General features: G+C 49.3%; 4 protein-coding genes across 4 annotated transcripts; 3 read left to right on the top strand and 1 right to left on the bottom strand.

The window, feature by feature from the left end:
* Nucleotides 1-6,107: 6,107 nt before the first annotated feature.
* On the top strand, nt 6,108-7,051 carry BKA67DRAFT_524072 (TATA binding protein; the record flags this gene model as incomplete). Its single annotated transcript, XM_046098533.1, has 4 exons — nt 6,108-6,346; nt 6,408-6,495; nt 6,568-6,939; nt 6,992-7,051. 4 exons carry the CDS (start codon nt 6,108-6,110, stop codon nt 7,049-7,051), a joined length of 759 nt encoding a protein of 252 aa, XP_045954107.1.
* Nucleotides 7,052-9,659: 2,608 nt separating this feature from the next.
* BKA67DRAFT_694626 (FAD dependent oxidoreductase) lies at nt 9,660-11,740 on the bottom strand. The gene is made up of 2 exons (XM_046109275.1): nt 11,655-11,740; nt 9,660-11,592 (listed from the first exon to the last, which is right to left on the bottom strand). The coding sequence occupies exon 2, from the start codon at nt 11,359-11,361 to the stop codon at nt 9,934-9,936; it is 1,428 nt and encodes a 475-aa protein (XP_045954108.1). The 5' UTR covers nt 11,362-11,592; nt 11,655-11,740; the 3' UTR covers nt 9,660-9,933.
* Nucleotides 11,741-12,297: 557 nt separating this feature from the next.
* On the top strand, nt 12,298-14,850 carry BKA67DRAFT_523746 (uncharacterized protein; the record flags this gene model as incomplete). Its single annotated transcript, XM_046098501.1, has 2 exons — nt 12,298-12,647; nt 12,690-14,850. 2 exons carry the CDS (start codon nt 12,298-12,300, stop codon nt 14,848-14,850), a joined length of 2,511 nt encoding a protein of 836 aa, XP_045954109.1.
* Nucleotides 14,851-18,220: 3,370 nt separating this feature from the next.
* On the top strand, nt 18,221-19,357 carry BKA67DRAFT_662373 (uncharacterized protein; the record flags this gene model as incomplete). The annotated part of the gene is made up of 1 exon (XM_046107986.1): nt 18,221-19,357. The coding sequence occupies one exon, from the start codon at nt 18,221-18,223 to the stop codon at nt 19,355-19,357; it is 1,137 nt and encodes a 378-aa protein (XP_045954110.1).
* Between the last annotated feature and the right edge of the window lie 44 nt (nt 19,358-19,401).

Consider the following 19,401-nt stretch of genomic DNA (forward strand, 5'->3'; position numbering starts at 1 on the left):
CGATGATACTCGCCCGGCAGCTGGGTTGTCGGTACATCTGGGTTGACCAACTTTGCATCATCCAGGATCATGCGTCATCAAGGCATTTATAAACCAACCAGGTTATATCTTCGTAAACGCCGAGTTGACGATGGTTGCAGCCGGAGCAGAAGATCGAGCGGGCGGGGATTTTGGTCTTAATACTAGAGAAAAGAGATACCGAACGTGGAATTAGACAAGTCTCCTTCTATCGCAATCAATTTGGGTGAGTTAATTCACAATGGACGAGTTGCTCTTTTTTCCTTGATGTATCCTACTCTAAGCCTAGGGGTTGCTACCAGCGAACGCAAAGGTTACGGTACGGTGCGACTGGCGCCACCGGCAAGGAGCCGCGTCGACTGAGACGACCTAAGTATGCAGTGGTGACCTGGGATTACAGCTAGAGGAGCTCAACGTATCCGGACGGCAGCATGGCAGCGTTTTGCTGGAGTGACAACAAGATTAGCCGACTGTTTTCCATGTGGATTTTTTATGAGGTCTTTCCAGTTATTTGTTTCGATGCTGCCCTGCTATGGCAACCAAGTTCAGGGACCGTCTGGAGGAAAACCAGCCAGATGTCATTTCCTAGTTAGTCCTAGATAGGCTGGCAAAGTGGAATTCCAACCACAAGCTGAATATATGAATGATACGATCTTCTGGCCCAGGCATTGGAGTTCCATCCTGCCGAGAACGAAAAGACAATTAGGCCTTCGTGGAAATATCACGATGGAACGTATTTGGGGAATATTGAAACCGAGTACAATCTTCGGTCACCCAGCATGTTGGGTCGAGAGGTCGTGCGGGAGCCATTGTATCATTCACATACTCTATTGCAGACACCAGCTGGAATGGAGTCCTTCCGCGTGAAATGGAAATGTTTCAATGTGAACCTCGCCAATAACAACACACCACAAGTCCAGAGATGCGGCAAATCAACCTCGAATTGGTTGTATAGATCATGTCTCCGAAGATCTCTCAGTATCACGACAACATCCTATCCCCAGATTCGTTGCAATATCTCAAGGTGTCGGCAGACACCCGGACCATCCCATTCTGGACAATTTAGGTTTCAACAGAACATGCAACTGCCACCAATATCAAATATCCGAGTTTGGTGTGAGTCGAAGCCAATGAAAGCGGCTGTAATCTAGGGCAGCGCAGGGAACTATCTCTTTGGATGGATCGGAAGCGGGCCAACCGGAGATACTCGTTATAACATTGATATAGTTCTTGTATCTGCACATGGTACATGGGGCTAGAATATGTCATTCCCAGAAGAGGCCGGTCTCGTTTCGAGAGCTGGCGTTGAGCGAAGCTACGTGGCCGTGCCGCTCAAGATGAAAACAAGTCGGGGAATCTACTGCCTGCATTTACGCAGTTCACCGTGATGGCATACTAAATCAGACCACCCACCACGAATTTACGGCACCAAGTACTGCTTGCTTGCGTATCAAAACCTCGAATATGAATATAGAATTTTGATCATCACTGGCGTCATTGCCGCGTGCATCATTTGAAGTTCACATGCCTCAAATTAATGTATCCGTTGAAAAGAAACAGAAAACCTCCCATCGCCACCATCTCGGTACGACTTATGGAAATGCTCAAATCTAGGTCTGATTCGCGCAGTAGGCCTGGTCAAAATATAGTGTGATTGAATGGCATGTTCGCAGTCAAGCTCGGTCATCCGACCGCCTTGCTCGTGAGGCATCAAAGCACTTGACATTGCCGTTCTGGAGGTCAAGGATTTTGTGGAACAAACGCAGGTGATAAACATACTGTCTGACCTTATCATTTTTGGGTACGACTTCTTAGACATTTCGGAGCAAGGCAAATCTATGTATATATAAATATTCAATATCTACGAAGTGAACCCGCCCTACCAAGTCTCGCCATCGATCTCTACATGGGCCCAAAGAAGTGGCCTCCATACAGAACTGCATGCGTGACCACAAACTTGACGAAACTCATAATAGAGAAATCAACGTCGTCGAAGAACCAGAAGAACTAGAAGCAATAACAACCTCAACGTCATCGGTTTCGGACTGGCAATGCGATTTTGGTGGTCCGCAGAACAATGTTACTTGTACGTGGCAGGTCTGCTGGGAAACGGCCCAGTTGCATTAAGTTATGCGACGAAATATTACAAACAGCAAAGTTGAAATTATCGAGGTTTGTTAAATAGCCTATCTTGCTTCGAACGAGTGCTAGATGCGCATACAAAAACCACGGGTGGCTAGTATACAATGTAGCTAACGACGACTTCATGTACTAAGTAACCTCACCGCAGGGCAACGTTATTGGTGTTGTATTTCAAGCATGATGATGATGAACTACACAACGCTAAGAGGCTACAGATGGTAGGAATAATTACTAGTAGAAGACAGATGTTGAAAAACGATATATTTGTACATATCACAGCTCAGAAAGGCAGGTATAGCTATGCAGCTATGAACCAGAGCCTCGCCTACGGCGTGTGTAGTAGTGGTTCGTAGTTCGAGTAAAATGACGTAAAGGGCTCAGAACCACAGTGCTGGTGATCCGACCTGAGTATACAGCCGTTGTCGGCCCATCAAACAATGCTTTATGCAGAGCCTCCATACATCTGCATGGTACTAAGGCAGCATGTGGTATAGTATATGTCATCGTCACTCTTAGCTTCTTCACCGTTGGGCCGCGTAATGGCCAATGAGCGTCCTAGTTGGCTGACTCGCAGTATTCCTGAACACGAGCCTTGTACAGTGTTTATGCACTGGCTACACGGGGGTACTTGTCACCTTCGGCCGGCTCCCTTGCAACGCGCATGGTCAGCCCGCTTGCATTGATGGAGCAACCAGCGCTTGCCTGGGATCAATGCACCAGTCCTGTCGCAACAATATTTGACACCAACACGAAATTTACCAAGCCTGTTCCGAACAACCTGACAGAGCTACATACGTCTTCGATCGGCGATAAGGACAGCGATATGGCGTGCTCCACTGGGCGTAATGATTCTACTTCGCTGAAACAATGGGAACAAATAAGCTCGGCGAGGAGTTCACAACGCCACTCTGGCGACCTGCTGAGTTTGATAGTGAAAGAGAAAGAAAGATGAAAAGGCTGTGGAACGCGACATGTTTGCAGTGACGGTGGCGTGTGAGTCATAATGGGCGATGCTTTGCGACGCATGGCTGGACGAGGCTGGGTGCCGACAGCTACGAAAATTCCAAGGTTTGGACCAGGGATGGTTAAGCAAGAGAAATGAGCTGACTGCCGGTCATGATGAAACCTTGCTTATGGGTACCCACAAGCGACTTTTGTCGGCCATTCGAGACACTTGCACCGATGGGTCCTGCGGAGGAGCCAGTCTGTCAGACTGCATGGGCGATTGTAGAAGAACGAGCCAGGACTAGCCAAAATACCGGTGTGGTTTTGAAAGACAAGCGAACACATGAATGAATGTTGCCATGTCATTCAAATTCCACAGAGGGTCTCGTTTGCTTGTCGTTCCAAGATGTCATGATGCGCTTTGACAAAAGTGTTGGATAATGAAGAATGAGCAACCTTTGCATGACGAGCTGCAAATTGCCAAGATGCCTGAGCAAAAAGTCGTTTTCATGTACCTCGGAAATGATGAGTGCTGAGCCCCGAGAAGCTAACGAAATGAAAGCAAAATGGGAGCAAAAGGGTGTGTGAAAGTTGTGCCGTCCAACCTGGCCTACCGGAGGCGCGGCATAGTAAAGACACGCACGCAATTGCAGTCATGGGCGGATAAACAGCAAATGCAGCGATGGGAGAATAACAACGTGTTGTCGTTGATGTAGGAGGTTACATCTAACCACAGAATGTGATGATGGTGAGTGACTGATGGCGATGATGTGATGTCTTCCAATGGAAAAAGCCAAAACTGGTTTATGAAGCAAGAATGAGAAAGGGGACAGGCTTGGGAGGGGCAATTGTTTCAGAAGATAGTAAGCGTGTGCGAATCGCCCCAGTTGGGTTTTCCAAGAACCATGCGACATCTACTCATGATTGGCCCCTGGCGGCCGCACCGGACTTTTGTTAGCCACAGTGCGCGCCGGCAACAGGACGGACCATATTCTACTGGGAAGCGTTCCAGTGCAAACCTTCTCCTCTTCTCTTCTTTCCACTCACTCACTCACTCAACTCACTCATCATCCCAACCACTCACTCCAACAACGACAATGAGTCGTGATGCAGTCGGGCCACGACTCAGTGCTGCGACTTTTTGTCAGCTTCATTTCATTGCCTTCTTTGAACAAGAACAGGCGATTTGGAAGACTGCAAATATCTTAAGAACATAGTGTCAGGTAAGGCATGGGCTGCATGGTATCGTCGTTTGAAGGGATCCGACGTGTTGAGCTTTTTATTTTATTTTATTTATCTTTTTATCGGCATGGGTACAGTGAAAAAGGGGAAGCCTGGCGCAAATCGAGACTTGCCGGAACCACGGGGTTGAGGATGCACGCAAAGAAAAACAAATTAGAAGCAGATAGGGGCCTTGTTCTAGCGTTTCATTGGTTGTCGCGAAACTAGCGCGTCCACTTAGGTGGCAGGAAGGAGTAAATCTGTGGATTCCCGCCACACTGGGTGGCATCGCGCTGCCTTAGAAAATTCAGCACACGGCTAGATGAGGTCTTTACCTCCAGAAAAATACTTAAAGCCAGCCTGCCCCCTCATTTCAATAATTTTCGAATCTCTGCGCGGAATCCCCGACCGACCCTAGCCTCACGTATTGCCAGCTGCCAACCTGCCAATACTGTCCGGCCTTATTTGACACCTGCCACCCTACAATCCTGCTCTCTGTCATCCTCCCCACTTTTCTTCCTAATTCACCTAGGTGACCGTGAACGGAACTGGGTCATTGTTATCACAAAACAAAGGCATCGTCACTACACGTCACGCTTGCATTCATTAATCAATCGTCCATCATCTGCGCTCGTCCACCTGTCCTCTTCCGGCAAGAACCAGCAACAATAATTCGGAGAAAAGTCTGAGAAGCCGCTTCCAGTCTTTTCGCGTTTCATTGTCGTCCCTGTCCGACATTTAGACTCGAGCACCTGCAGAAGACCGACGACCCCATTCATCCGCAAATCTCTTCTTGATATCTCGCCGCACAGGTCACGGTGCAGTGTAGCCAGAAGAAGTCCATACCCAAAACCCATAGACAAGACAAAGAAATTGAAGAAGCGCGAGGGTCAGGCAATTTGGTAATAGCCAGATCGCATCGCCGCCCATCAGCAAAGACAGGATCCGATTCGAGTCGCTGCCGCCGTCATTGTTGCATCGCATCATCCCGATACCTCGACGACATCGACAGCACTCTTCTCGCATCCGACTTTGCGCCCCGTATTATTAAAGCAACGGTCCGCTCTCGATTTCACTATCGCGAAACGAACGTTGACTTCTAAAGTCCCATCGTGTGTGTAACCCGTGGTCGTGGTCTTCGATATCCCATCGATCACTTCCACTCTATTTGCCTACCAGGCCTAGCAGCTTCTGCTGTGTTGGGGAGACATTGACTTGTTCATCTCCTACACGCCAACTGGTGAGGCTACCTTTTTTCCTCTTTCTCTTTCCTTGCTGCTCTCTCTCTATCTCTCTCTCTCTCTCTCTTACCTGCCATGCCTCATCACATTGTGTATTCGGGTGGCACGAGACACAATACACAATAAGCATTACAACTAGTGAATCTCGGCGCCTGCCATTGTAGTTGCCAGGTTGAGGGAGGTTGATTGTTTTGGAGTTGGGGTTCGGTTTTGGTTGCTGTGACCCCGGATCCACAATAACTTCTCGAAGCTACACCGCTGCCCCACTACCACCGCGTCGCATTTCTATTTAAGCAGCATCTTGGCGACAGCTTCACACATCCCAGATCAATCACCCACTTCAATATTCTTTCCTGCGCCTGCATTTCCGTTGTCTCATTTTCACTTCTGCTTCAGCGTTCTGCATTTTTACTGTCTTCAGCGTCTATCCCATCTCCTTGGCGAGTCCATTTCGACGACCTCGATCTAATATAGACATCTAGTTCTGCTCTTTCTTCATACAAACAAGAAGTTCACGAACAACGTCTCTACACCGACGTCATGGAGGGTATCCAGACACATCCCGCTACTGCTGCGCAGGCCAAGGCTTTCACTGCACCCGGCTCGCTGTCGTTTCCTGGTGGTGCACATGAGCTCACTCCTCCTGCCAGCGATGCTGACAAGCGACCTGCCAACGGTGCACCGAACGGTGCTGCAAACGGCGCTGGGGTGACTCCTGCCACGCCTGCTGCTACGCCCGCTGCGACTCAAGGTGGTAGCGGTCTGACACCTACCCTTCAGTATGTATTACCTTGATGGCTCTTTCATCTTGTTTTACATTGTGCTCACACGCATGTTAAGGAACATTGTGGCTACAGTCAACCTTGACTGCCGCTTGGACCTTAAGACCATTGCACTGCACGCTCGCAATGCTGAGTACAACCCCAAGGTAAGCTCACGTAGATCAGGGTCATTGTGATCCTTTTGCTATACACCATGATCACGAGGCTGACACATCCAGCGTTTCGCTGCTGTTATCATGCGTATCCGTGAGCCCAAGACGACCGCCCTGATCTTCGCATCGGGTAAGATGGTTGTCACCGGTGCCAAGTCCGAAGATGACAGCAAGCTTGCCTCGCGCAAGTACGCTCGTATCATCCAGAAGCTGGGCTTCAACGCCAAGTTCACCGACTTCAAGATCCAGAACATTGTTGGCAGTTGTGACATCAAGTTCCCCATCCGACTTGAGGGTCTGGCATCTCGCCACCATAACTTCAGCTCTTACGAGCCTGAGTTGTTCCCTGGTCTCATCTACCGTATGATTAAGCCTAAGGTTGTCTTGTTGATCTTTGTCTCTGGCAAGATCGTCTTGACTGGTGCCAAGGTCCGAGAGGTAAGCTGCTGTGACATGATTCCGCATTTACCCCATTCTAACAAATTGCCAGGAAATCTACCAAGCATTCGAGATGATGTATCCCGTTCTGCAAGATTTCCGCAAGATCTAAACCAAACCCTCGAGAATCATCACTACTCCTGCGCTTTCCGTCCCCCACAGCGCTTGTAAGAGTCTTCACGATTTCACGATTTCCCCCTCAGACTCGGGCTTAGCATTTGTTATGTGGTTCCTGCCGCATGACACCGCTTCGCCTGTAGTCTTGTATCACTTCTTTTTTTTTTTCCTGTTTCTGCATCGCAACGGCGTTTATTTTGGTACGGCTGGACATGGCATGGGCCAGAAAATTTCACTTCTACATCCTGGTCAGAAGTCCGCATAGATTGATTTGCGCATGACAATCCTGACAGCACATGCGCTGGTCGATGATGTTGTCATAATTCGACACGAGGTCATATAAACGGAGAGTGCCACGACCGGAGGTGGTAGAAGTGGCCATCACCCAAAGAACACGATGAGAGTTCGGTGTGAGCATGGCGGTAGGAGCAGCAACTAGTGAGTGTTTGACAGCAAAAGAACAAGCACTTTAATGGCTTTGAGCCACGTGCCCTTAGCAGTCGGGCTGGAATGCCTGGTCTCAAGTTCATCTTTGCGTAAGCGTTTAGGCATGTGGATTCGCTTCTTTGACTGGCATCCTTTTGACGTCGGCGAGTGCGTTCGTTCTGCATGCCTATTTCTTGTGGTTGGCTCAAGAAAACATGAAGTCGCTGGTACCGTAACTCTTTAGATAGACAGTATATACCATTGCGGACCAAACTGATGTTATCCACTTGCCCTGTGATGTCGAGCTTTTTGATTCGTGCAGGCCTTGTGATGTGTTGCCGGCTGCCAACGTTGCTAGACGGCCATTGTTCAATTGCTTGCAAACAATGCTCCGAAAGTTTCCCACGAGTTGCAGCAGTGCAAGATACCAGTATCGTAGGTGAATAAGTTTGTTCTGTCGTTGTTGCATCGCCTGCTTGTGCAAGATATTTTTGTATTTGGGGGAAGGGGGGGGGGGGGTTTACCCCCTTCTGTCCTTTTTTTTTTTCTTTCTTTTTTTCCTTACTTTTTTTCTTTTTTTTCTTTCTTTTTTTCTTTTTTTTTCTTTCTTTTTTTTCCTTTTGGTCACCCCTTCCTCCTTGGTCCTATCTTTCTGTCGTAACCAGCTCATGTGTCCGTCTCATGGGTTGTCGGAATACTTGGCACAACTTGGTGACACACCGGGCCACCAAAACTGGCTCGATTCTTGATTCGGATGTAGATCGATTTGTCGATCTACAGGCAGTTGTATTTAGTGGTCTGTATAATAGTCCTCGGAATTTCAGTTCCCTGTTGTATACGCACCCGATCTTATCTGTATAGGCTGTGAGAATAGCCTATGAGCCAGTTGGATTGGCGTTGTGGCTTTATCAGGCAGTATAATAGTTATGTGTCAGAATAGAACACTTCAGTATGAGAGAAGTATCTCGTTCCTGTGTTCGTGGCCAGAACGGTCCAGGGGCTCCATTGTTAACTGAATCACGAAGGATTCTCTTGGGGCTGAGGTTCAGAACTTGACACAGCATTCTAAGATGGAAAGGGATGCTTTCATGTCGAAGAACCAGAAAGCTGTATAAAATAAGTGATTTACAGTATTGAGGACCCGGATGGGCCCTTGGTGAATGACCCGGATGGTCACTGTCAGAAGCACATCAACTTTGAGATCAGCATTTTTGTCACATAGGAAGATAGGCAGCCCCACCATGATACCCTATGTGAGCTCATTCTATTGATCCTCCATAATACCCACCAACGGGATAGCTACTGCACATTAATGGTACCCAGACAAAATATCTGTGATGGCTAGAATGCTAGCATTAGAAGTACTCGAGCCTGAGGGATTCTTTCACTAGTGTAGTTAGCTGCACACAGCCAGGAACAAGTCAAATGGTCCTAAGCAAGATACGTGTGTGATGGGACAATATTATCTAGGGGTAACACTTGAGTCTGCAGATGCAGACTTGTATTGGACAAGACAGATACAACAACAGCGCAAAGACCATGTTCTAGTGATGACTTCCGGGTATGGGATCCGCTTGTATCTTCTTTCATGCCTTGAATGGGTCTTACCACTGTCACTAAGATGCCACATGTTATGTGAACATCATCAATCCCTCCATACCTTACACCCTGGATGCATGTGTTCGGGAGTGCTTCATGGCTATCAGGGAGTATTTCTCGCCTGTTACTTGCGTGATAGTTACGGAAAACTTGAAGTATTCCTGGCTAGTCATCTTGAAAACAGTGAAATGAAGGACCGGGAAAACACTGCCAGCTCTCTTTTTCTTTTTTTCTTTTGGGTGTAAGGGGGGGAGGGGTTAGACCTTTCATATGAGACATCAAAATGTCACCAAATATCTATTCACCACCGGCAGAAAATTCTAGAATCTAGAGCCATTTTCGGTGGTTGTATGGCCTATTGAGCAAGATATGCCAAAATATTTGATTGGACGGATGATTGGATTGGCACATGTATAGTATAATATACTGCCCCAACCTGCTCACTGCCATGGATTTGCATTGCCTAATATGAAAATCCGAGCGGACCAGCCCTTGTATGAAAAGTTTTCAGTATCACGAGTGGGACATCTTAGTGAGATAAAGTTGTCAACCATTCGAAATGAAGACTCTATTTGGTTGTTCGTCTTACACAGCCACAAGTGTCGGTTCGATCGTCTGCTCCGTTCAGGCTTTTAAGCACCAATAATTTGAGACACACTAATATCAAGTTTTAGTGGAACCAGTCCACAACTTCAGAGCCAAACTTGCCAACAATAAAGATAAAAACAACGACATCAGTCGATATGATATATTGATACTGCTCTTTCAGCTCAGTAGCGTCTACTTGAAGAATCAAATCTTACAAAGTTCAACATGTACATCTCCAACTAGTCGAATTTGTGTTGTCATAATTTACAGACGCGAGCCATTCTTCTGTAATTCGTCCATAAGACACAGGCCGACTCGACCACCTCTGCTGCCATCTTCCGTGATGATCTGCGCCTCGATATCATTTGGCTCCTTCCAGCTCCACTTCTCCCTGAAGTCGGCTGGGTAGTTCTTCTCGATTGTGTCCGCGATCTTGCTGCCCAACACTGGCAGGAACTTGAAACCGTGCCCACTGCCACCTGTAGCTAGAAAGAGGCCGTCCCAATGAGGGTGGTATGTGATTATGAAGTCGCCACTTGCTGTATCTGTGTACCAGCAAATCCGGCTGTGAGTCCATGGCCGGTCCATCAAGCCTGGCCATGGCACCATCTCTCGCAATCCCCTCCTCAGGTCGCGTTCACCCTCAGCCGGAACCCAGAGCTTGGAATCATCGATGTGGGTGTATGGCTGTGAAACGGTGATTTCAGGATACGGCGAGTCTCCCTCCTTCTTGGGGACCACCAATGCTGATGTCACCTTCTTCGGGTTCATGTATCCATAAGCGTGTCGTCCAATCTTGACCACGTTGTTGCTTGGTGTGATCATGAAGTTTGACTGTGTCATGTTCATCAGCACCGGGACATTTGCCAACCTCGCCTGCTCTTGATCGTTGATGTCTGTATACGCAAGGGCTTGGCCAGTGGCCACAGCCTGGCCCCTCAGATCAACCAAGCTCGGAGACCAGGCGCCAGCCGCAACCACGACCAGACCAGCCAGAATAGTCTCGCCATTGCTTAGCCTCGCGCCGGTCACCTTTTTGCCTTTAACCTCTAGCCTCTCAACGGTTCCACCAACGAACTTGACCCGGCCGGTCTCGACCACCTTGTTATAGAGGTAGACCATACTCTTTTCCGCATTTGCCCATCCACTCCTCTTGTTGAGGTATCCCCAGTCCCCGAAAGGTGCCCCTGTTCCGCTGGCCTGGGCGATCTTGTCCCGCCCATCAAGTTCCACCACACTGCCTCTTGGCAAGCCCTCCATCTCTAGGAGCTCTAGAGCGTTTTTGTAAGACTCCTTGGCATATCCCAATCCGGTCTTTGTGCCGTCGCTCCTCCTCTCAGCGCCCTTATCGGCACAAATCAGGAAGCCAGTCTCTGAATACCGTCCCTCGCCACCCCAGGAGTTGGGGCCGGGCTTTCGCCACTCCTCCTGTGCCACAGCCGCGAGATGGGCGTAAGCCCTGTCTGCGTAGTCTGCGCGCACGATGCGCGAGGAGTCTATGCTCGAGGAGTCCTTTGAAGGGAAGGCCGGCCGGGCGCCGGCCTCATTGGGGTGGGCGCGGTCTAGGACGGTGATCTGGGTCTCGGACCATGCTGGGCGCTTGGTCAGATCATAGGCTGTGGAAAGACCGAAGACGCCCGAGCCAATGATGAGGATGGATGATGGCGGCGCGAAGTCGCCCGTGGCTGCCATTGTGGCTTGGTTCGTTAGATAGAATGGAATTTACGTGCACCTGGTGAATGATCTAATGAGCCTAATGCACTCGGACTTGTGAGCACCAGAGCACTTATGTTACGAGAAATCTACAAACGAGAGTTCATTGGAAGCAAGGGTGGACAGGCGGTAAGGACTAAGAATGTCCGAAAATATTCAAAAGGAAAGTCCATTAATCTCATACCGCTGCTACTACTACTACTGCTGCTACTACAATGCGTCAGTTCCGATTCGCCTGGACCTTCCACAGATGGAGGAGCAAGATGGTTTACCTTTAGTGTGGGTAGAAAGGAAAAGGCACTACGATATCGGAATACCGACAGTAGGTATGGAGTAGAGCTTTTCCTATCCAACCCAGTCCAATCCAATAAGTAGAAGAGTATCGTCTTATTCCCGTGACAGGGGCCCGAGCAGCACGAGCCTTCACGATCTCTGAGGTTAGCTCCTTAGGTTAGGTTAGACTAGTCTAGATCCAGTCTTAGCTTCGGGGTCTGCCGATGATGGCATGAGGCTCTGCAAGGCTCATTCTGTCCAACTGTCCGCAAATGGCACGGAGCTCTCTGGATGAGCTGTAAACAACGTCAATATATCGAATGCATCTCCGAGGTGACGACGGCACCACGACTCACCAATCCTGCGTGTCACCCGGGCCCGAAGTCTGGTGCGTAGAGATTGCGCAGCTTCTGACTCGCTGTTTTTAGTTTTCACATGAACACTTGTGAACCACGATTTAATCTTGACTGGTCAACGCCACGAGAGCCCGGACTAGTAATCCGAGAACTCTGTGCCCACGTATACCAAGGGCTTGATTACAGCATCAACCTGCTCAAACATATTTTGACACGACTTTAAACTCATCAGCTCCGCGGGCCCCTCGGGCTCCTCGGGCTCTTCGCTCCTCGTCACTTTTGTACCATGTCTTCGTCGTCCAAAAAAGTCGTTGAATCGTTTCCAGATGTTGAAGCCAAGCTTCAAAAGGCCCACAAGCAATCCGCATTCGACAAGGAAAGAGCCGACCGAGAAGCAAAGCGGAAGCGTGAGGCAGCCGAGACGGCCGCAGTATATGAAAGCTTCGTGAAGAGCTTCGACAACGAGGACGATGACGATGACGAGATCAGTGCAATCGCCCGCGGCGGACAGGGTGCACCCTTCAACAACAGATCACAGGGGCCCGGCAGAGGAGGCTTCGCACCCGTACCCGGCCCTGGAAAGAGACACTTTGGAACAGGTTTAAAGAGTGGCCCGGGGAGCCTGGGTCCAGGCCCGTCAAGCTTTGCAAGGAGTGGACCGGGGAGTTTGGGACCAAGTCCAACAGGTTATGGCAGGAATAGGGGTTTCGACGAAAGCTATCGACGCGATGATGCCAGCAGAGGACGACTAGGCCGGTACGAAGACGACAGAGAATATGACCCAACATCGAGAGGAATCTCGAAGGCCTTCAATACCAGCGACGATGAAGCCGAAGGTAGGACGGCAGACAGGGCAGAAGACAGAGCCGTCGCGAAGCCAACGCTGAGACTTGCCAACCTGCCACCGAGGATATCGCCTGCGGTCATCAAGGCCTTGATACCACCAAACCTTAACGTTGAGAGTGTCAAGATTCTGCCCCCAGCACCGTCGGCCGCCAGCGAAAGGAAATCTATGACATCCATTGTCATTCTCTCGCCAGATACCGCCGCCACGGACATTGATGCTGCTGTTAGCTCACTCCAAAACAGGTATCTTGGCTTTGGCTTTTACTTGTCTTTGCACCGTCACTTGTCATCCGCAGTAGCCGCTACAACAGTATCCTCGTCACTTGTAACTACAGCGTCCTCACACCCATTCGGCGCCAAGCCTGTGGCTCAGCCAGAGGACCAAAACCGTAACCAACAGACCCAGTTCCATCGCGGGTTTGCTCCACCAACCTCATATGGTCCACCGAGTGGTGGGCCCCTCGCCAGGGCCGGTCTTTTCCATGTTCCCATACAGGCACCACGAGACATCAAGCAACTCCAGTTGATCCATAAAGTCATTGAGTCTGTGCTTGAGCATGGCCCGGAGTTTGAGGCTCTGCTCATGTCTCGGCCAGATGTGCAAAGAGAAGAGAAATGGGCTTGGCTCTGGGATGCCAGAAGCGAAGGCGGTGTCTGGTACAGATGGCGCCTTTGGGAAGTCATTACTGGCCTACGCAGCAGAGGTGGCAAGCCCGGCAAGTACGTACCTCTGTTCGAAGGCAGTCATGCCTGGAAAACACCTGAGAAGCCTTTGATGTTCGAATATGCCACAAACATTAGCGAATTTGTATCGGATTCAGAATACAATTCCTCGGATGAGGAAGATTACGAGGACGAGGGCAACAAACCTAATGACAGCGGACCTGGTAATGAGAACGAGCATGCCTACCTCAATCCCCTAGATAAAGCTAAGTTAGTACATCTACTTGTCAGGTTGCCCGCTACCTTGGGGCGGATACGCAAAGGCGACATAGCGAGGATCACTACTTTCGCCATCACACATGCCAGCCGGGGAGCTGATGAGATTGTCGAATTGATTGTATCAAATATACAGAAGCCATTTGGAACGACTGCTGCAAACCCTGAGTCGAAGCAAAGCGTCCAGGCCGCCCAAGATATGCCTCCCAGAGGGCAGGACTTTGACCCATCAACGCCAATTCCGGATGATAAGGAGAAACAAGGCAGCAACGAACAGGTCGACACAAGTCCTGCAAGCCTGGTCGGTTTGTATGTTGTCAGCGACATTCTGTCTTCTTCAGCGACGAGTGGTGTCCGGCATAGTTGGCGGTATCGACAGTTGTTCGAGTCGGCATTGCGGGACAGGAAGATCTTCGAGTATCTCGGCCAGACAGCCGAACGAATTGGTTGGGGCAGGCTTCGAGCCGACAAGTGGAAACGCAGTGTTGGACTCATCCTCAGCCTCTGGGAGGGCTGGTGCGTTTTCCCTGCTGAAAGTCAGGAATTGTTCGTGAAGAGCTTTGAGAACCCACCCAGTCTTGCCTCTTCAAATAACTCGGAATCCCAGCAAGTAGTGGACGCCGCTGAAGCGGAAAAGAAGGCTGGTGGCCGTTGGAAGACAGTGGAGGCTGGCAACGATGAAGCACATAAGGGTTTCAAGCCTGTGAGCATCGAACCAGGATCCGGCTATGATCCATCAGCAGAAAAAATGGATGTGGACGATGAACTCGACGGGGAGGCCATGGACGATGACCTAGGTGACGATATGCTGATGGATAGCGACATCGACGGCAAACCAATGTCCGAGGATGAAGCAGAATTAGACGAAGATCCTATGGACGAGGATACACTTACTGTTTCCAACTTATCAGCACCCACTAGTTTACCACAGCAAGGGGACGAGGCCACCACAAAGCCTGTTGCAGAGGCCCTGGATAAGGAAGAACGGCCCGTCCGAAGAAGAATGAGAGCAGTGGATATGTTCGCAGATGATACAAGCGATAAGGAGCGATGAAGGATAAATTGGTAGGTAGTTGTAATATCAAGCAATACCTTTGTGCCTCCTGCTTGTAGCTCTCATCATCCCAATGGCATGGTTCCCTGATGCGCGGTATCCAACAACTACTAGTCTAGTTGGCTTTCAAACGCAAAAGGAACCGCACTTGCATCAGAAGTTAGACTCGACCCCAAGACACGGTCACAGACATTGGGAAAATGTTTTAGACCGACCCCACGGGCATGGCTGAATTTTTCTTATTCCATGCAAAACCAACGCGCGTCCCGGGCAGACGACAAACCTTACATCCTCTTGTGACTTCACACAGGCCTTAAGGCTGCATGCAAGGCTACAACCGTTTTCTATTAGTCATCATACATCCAGGATACACAACATGCTAATTAAAACACGCAGTCTATGCTTCGGAATGGTACGGCGCTAACCAGCGATCACTTAAGCAACTTAAGGCCAGGTACTTTGCTGGTTGCCCTGCAATACGCGCAATTAAAACCAGTTTTTGGTGCATATCAGATTTGTACCCCCCAAGTCGGGTTTAGATGAACTGTCACTCCTTGTGCACTCGATCAGCCATTCGTGGCAGATGTATGGCGGCGTTTTCTTGCCAGCAGTAGGCTGCTGGCATGATGTGTGCTCATTTGTCCCTTAGCAAGACCTGGCAACCGTCCCTAATTGATGGTATGCCAGGATGAGCTCAGCTGTGCGGCATGATGTGTGCTCATTTGTCCCTTAGCAAGACCTGGCAACCATCCCTAATTGATGGTATGCCAGGATGAGCTCAGCTGTGCGGCATGATGGATCTTTGGGATGATGCCATACCTCGTGGTGCAGAATGCCACAAGGTAAGTCACATAACCGGGGGATAACTACTAAGAATGAGGAATAAGTCGCAGAAGATGCGGACTGTTTCTCATCAGGTTCGGTGAATTTATCTTATTATCTTTATCATGAAACTTGTGGCCGAACCAAAGCTGACTGATTTTAGACGCTTTATTGAGATACTCTCAACAGTAATGCCACTTAACTATTATATTGTGTTGGCAAACAGCTGGGGAAAAAATAGCATGTAGAACAATCACACACTCTATCTGTACCCAGACTGTGTGTGGTAAGTCCTTATTGTAAGATGGATCATGCAATAGGGCTCTCGGTTCTTGCTGGCTCAAATTTTCCAAGCCTTACTTTAACGCCAATGCTTTTTTGATTCCACTTTCGAACCCTTATCCCCTACTTCCGTTTGTGTCGTCGCGGACTTTCGCTCCAGCCTCCAACTTGGAGACATTACGGGCAAACACGGAACGTGTTTGAGACCACCATATACATAGGTGACATGGCGCGATACAAAGTTCCTTCACATGGTAGTCCATTCTTTGCTCACGGTAATGAGATTTGGTTTTGCACTGGTTCTTACCAGGAATTTCGTACTTTTGGATGTCATCAGTTCTACAATTCTATTGCAGGAAGCTTTGTTCCACGGGTTAACTCATATTGTGTATCAGAGAGCTATGTACCATTATATCCCATGATACATGGGCTTATACGGTGGCCATGTGCAAGACAGTCCTCAATTTTGGTAAGAAGATACACAAGCAACCTTTCTCTGGTTATCTGTCTCAGTGCTGGCTATTCAGCGGCAAAATTAATAATTAGGTAAGCTACTCCATAATCTCCAAGGCAGTCTACTTCTTTGGTAGTCTTCTTCGCCTGTGGCAACTATCAGTGTTCCAGCCCCACAAGTGACTTGGAACAGGGCGGCCCCAAGATCAACTGGCTCTCAGTTGTTGCAATTTTTCATCACACTTCAAAAGACAGCGGGTTCCGCCGCTCCAAGGCATGCGAGTATCCACAATAAAGAGCTACCAGATTTTTATACCTTACTAATCAATGGGTGAGATACGAACCATGCTTCCACGCCACCAAGATGAGTACTAGCCACAGTTCAACGAACATCCGGCTAAGATCTACCGTAATAATATCTACTGACCAGTTTTGAACGTAGTCATGTTCAGGTCAAGCCAGGCCACTTTTACCGGTTTGCGCCGTCTTGAGATCAGTTTATGTCGACCCAGAGGAAGAATTTACGTAAGCGAATCTCTCCATGGATCTAATCAGTACCGATCATGCTCAAGGGACTTGAGAAACAATGTACCGTCGGGAAGGCGCTGAAGGACAGCAATGGCAGCTTCACTGGTAAAGGCGGTGCTTTGCCCGCCGTTACGAGCACTAGCAACCGCTCAGATTGGATACAAGTCAAACCCTGCTTCGCTACCAAAGCCTAACAATACGTTTTCAATTCAAACACACATTTTAACAGAGAGCTCGGTTGACTCTTTCTGTAAAAATTATAATGGCTGCCTGACTTCATGCCATGAATGATACCATCGCTTCGATACGTACCTTGCGAGTACAGTGCGAGTCTATCTAATCGGAGAAAACTCCCAGCACCAGACGCTTCTCCTACGTAGGTTTGGAAAGGACCAAATAACGTTGTTACGTCACGATACAGCACATGGTCCTTCTGCTAGCTCTCCAAGGCAACCAAACTCTAGAGTTTAATTCTCTTGCACATGGGCACAGAGAGGCTCCATGTCACTGCGGTAGTGTAATGTAGTTCCGCTGATATGGCAATCAGATAGCTATGGTAAACGAAAGATTTACGTTTTTAATCACGATCTCAATCCCTTCGAAGCTGTCCGAACCAAAGTGTCAGGTTCCTGTGAAAAGACATAGCGGTACGAATTCCTTGTGTCAGTTACCTTAGGGGACTTTACCGTGCACTTGGAACCTGAAAGACGAGGAAGACACGAGCTCAATTACATTGAACGTCGTTTTTTGAGCCCCCCTCCCCTTCTCTCTTCCCCTAAACCGAATTATTTTCCTTTGAGATTTCGTGCTTAGCATCTTAGCACTCCTAAGAAAAAAACTGTGATAGAATTAGATTTTTTATTAACTCTTGAAGGCAAGATCTTGTGCTTTTCTAAGATGTGCTTTAACAATCTTTCCTTACTTAACAATATTTTAGAAGACCAACCAAGTCCTTGCTTGGTACGGTGTTTCGAGAAACCCATTCGAATCCAAACTTTATTCTACTTTCCCATCTCCGAAAGAGAAGTCCAATCCATTTAACCAGCTCCAATCCTAATACTTTTTTCAATGTCTCTCTTTCCTCCTCTATCTCAAGTCCTCGTTATTTCTCCAAAGAAGCAGTGTAGTCAAGCAATTCATCAACACTTCTTCAACACTTCATCGACACTTTATCAACACTTCTTCAATACTTCCGCCTTATTACTTATAAGTGATACCCTTCTTTTCAAATAACCAAACCTATCTTAATACTACTTTACCCATTCTTCGTAACACTATAATCATCATGTCTCCATCAAAGAAGGCCTCTGCTGGGGCAAAGAAGACTCGCAACGCCCCTACTCGCAACGCCCCTGCCCCTACTCGCACCACCCCTACTCGCAACACCCCCAAGACTCAGGGTGCGACAAAGAGGGCTAAGGGTCCCCCCAAGCAAGCAACAATGTGGGAGGGTCAAAAAATATCTTGCATGACTTGCATCAAGGGCCATAGAGCAACGGCATGCGAACATCTTTACGTGCGTCCAATGTTCTTTACCAGGAGTCCCGGTCGTCCTTTGACAACCTGCCCACATGCACCATGCTGGTGCGGCCATGAGTTGAATGCCAAGGAGTGCTGTGGGCATGTTGAACATTGCGAGAGGGCCAGTGAATGGAAATTGGCGGTCGCCGCCAACCCGGAGCTTGCACGTCAGCTCAACACGGACGACGATGTGCAGCCTGAGCAACCAGCACAGCCCAGTCCGCGAAGCTCCCTCCTGCCTTCCGACGGGCAAGTCTCCGCCATGGTTGGCGGAACCAACGTCGCCGCGGGCCCGTCCGGCCAGACCGGGTTGCCTATGCTTTTCCCGGTCGTCAACAACACGAATGCTGAGCCGCGTGTACTTGCTGATGCCCAAGCCATTTCCCAGGGAATCTGGGACGAGACCGGCCTCCGGATCAACGGCGGCCTCGTCGCGGGGCAGCAGCCACTTCCGCAACCCGCTCAGTTTCAGTGGGGGGATTCGCACTTCCAGGTCGGCGGCGGCTTCAATATGGAGAGGCAAATGCCTCCTCAACCCGCTCCGTTCCAGTGGGGGGATATTGGCTTCCAGGCTGACGGGGGCTTCAACATGGGGCCGCAGTTTCAACCCGGTCTCACGCAGTGGGGTTTGGATGGTGCCCTGAACGCGGAGCAGCCCGCGGAGCAACCTCCAGCCATATCGGTGGAGCAAGATCTCATGGATGCGCTGTTGGACCCTGCCCTGTTCGACCCTGCCGCCGACCTCGTTAACGGCTCCGATATGCTGGGGCTATACAACACGTCAATCCCGCTATTACCGGGCAATGGACAGTTCAGCGGTGGCATGTTCGGTGGTGAGTGGGATCAGCCACCATTGTTCGGCGGCGCCCAAGAGGATAGCATGCCGTTTGCTATCTGGTGAGCTAGTTGGCCATCTGCCGGTACAATCTGCAACCAGGTCACACG

The sequence above is a fragment of the Truncatella angustata genome (genome assembly GCF_020726525.1).
Source record: "Truncatella angustata strain MPI-SDFR-AT-0073 chromosome Unknown BKA67scaffold_8, whole genome shotgun sequence".
In the NCBI taxonomy this organism is placed as follows: Eukaryota; Fungi; Ascomycota; class Sordariomycetes; order Amphisphaeriales; family Sporocadaceae; genus Truncatella; species Truncatella angustata.

Coding starts and splice junctions, on each gene's coding strand:
- BKA67DRAFT_694626 (XM_046109275.1), bottom strand. CDS start 11,361: ATGGCAGCCACGGGCGACTTCGCGCCGCCATCATCCATCCTCATCATT.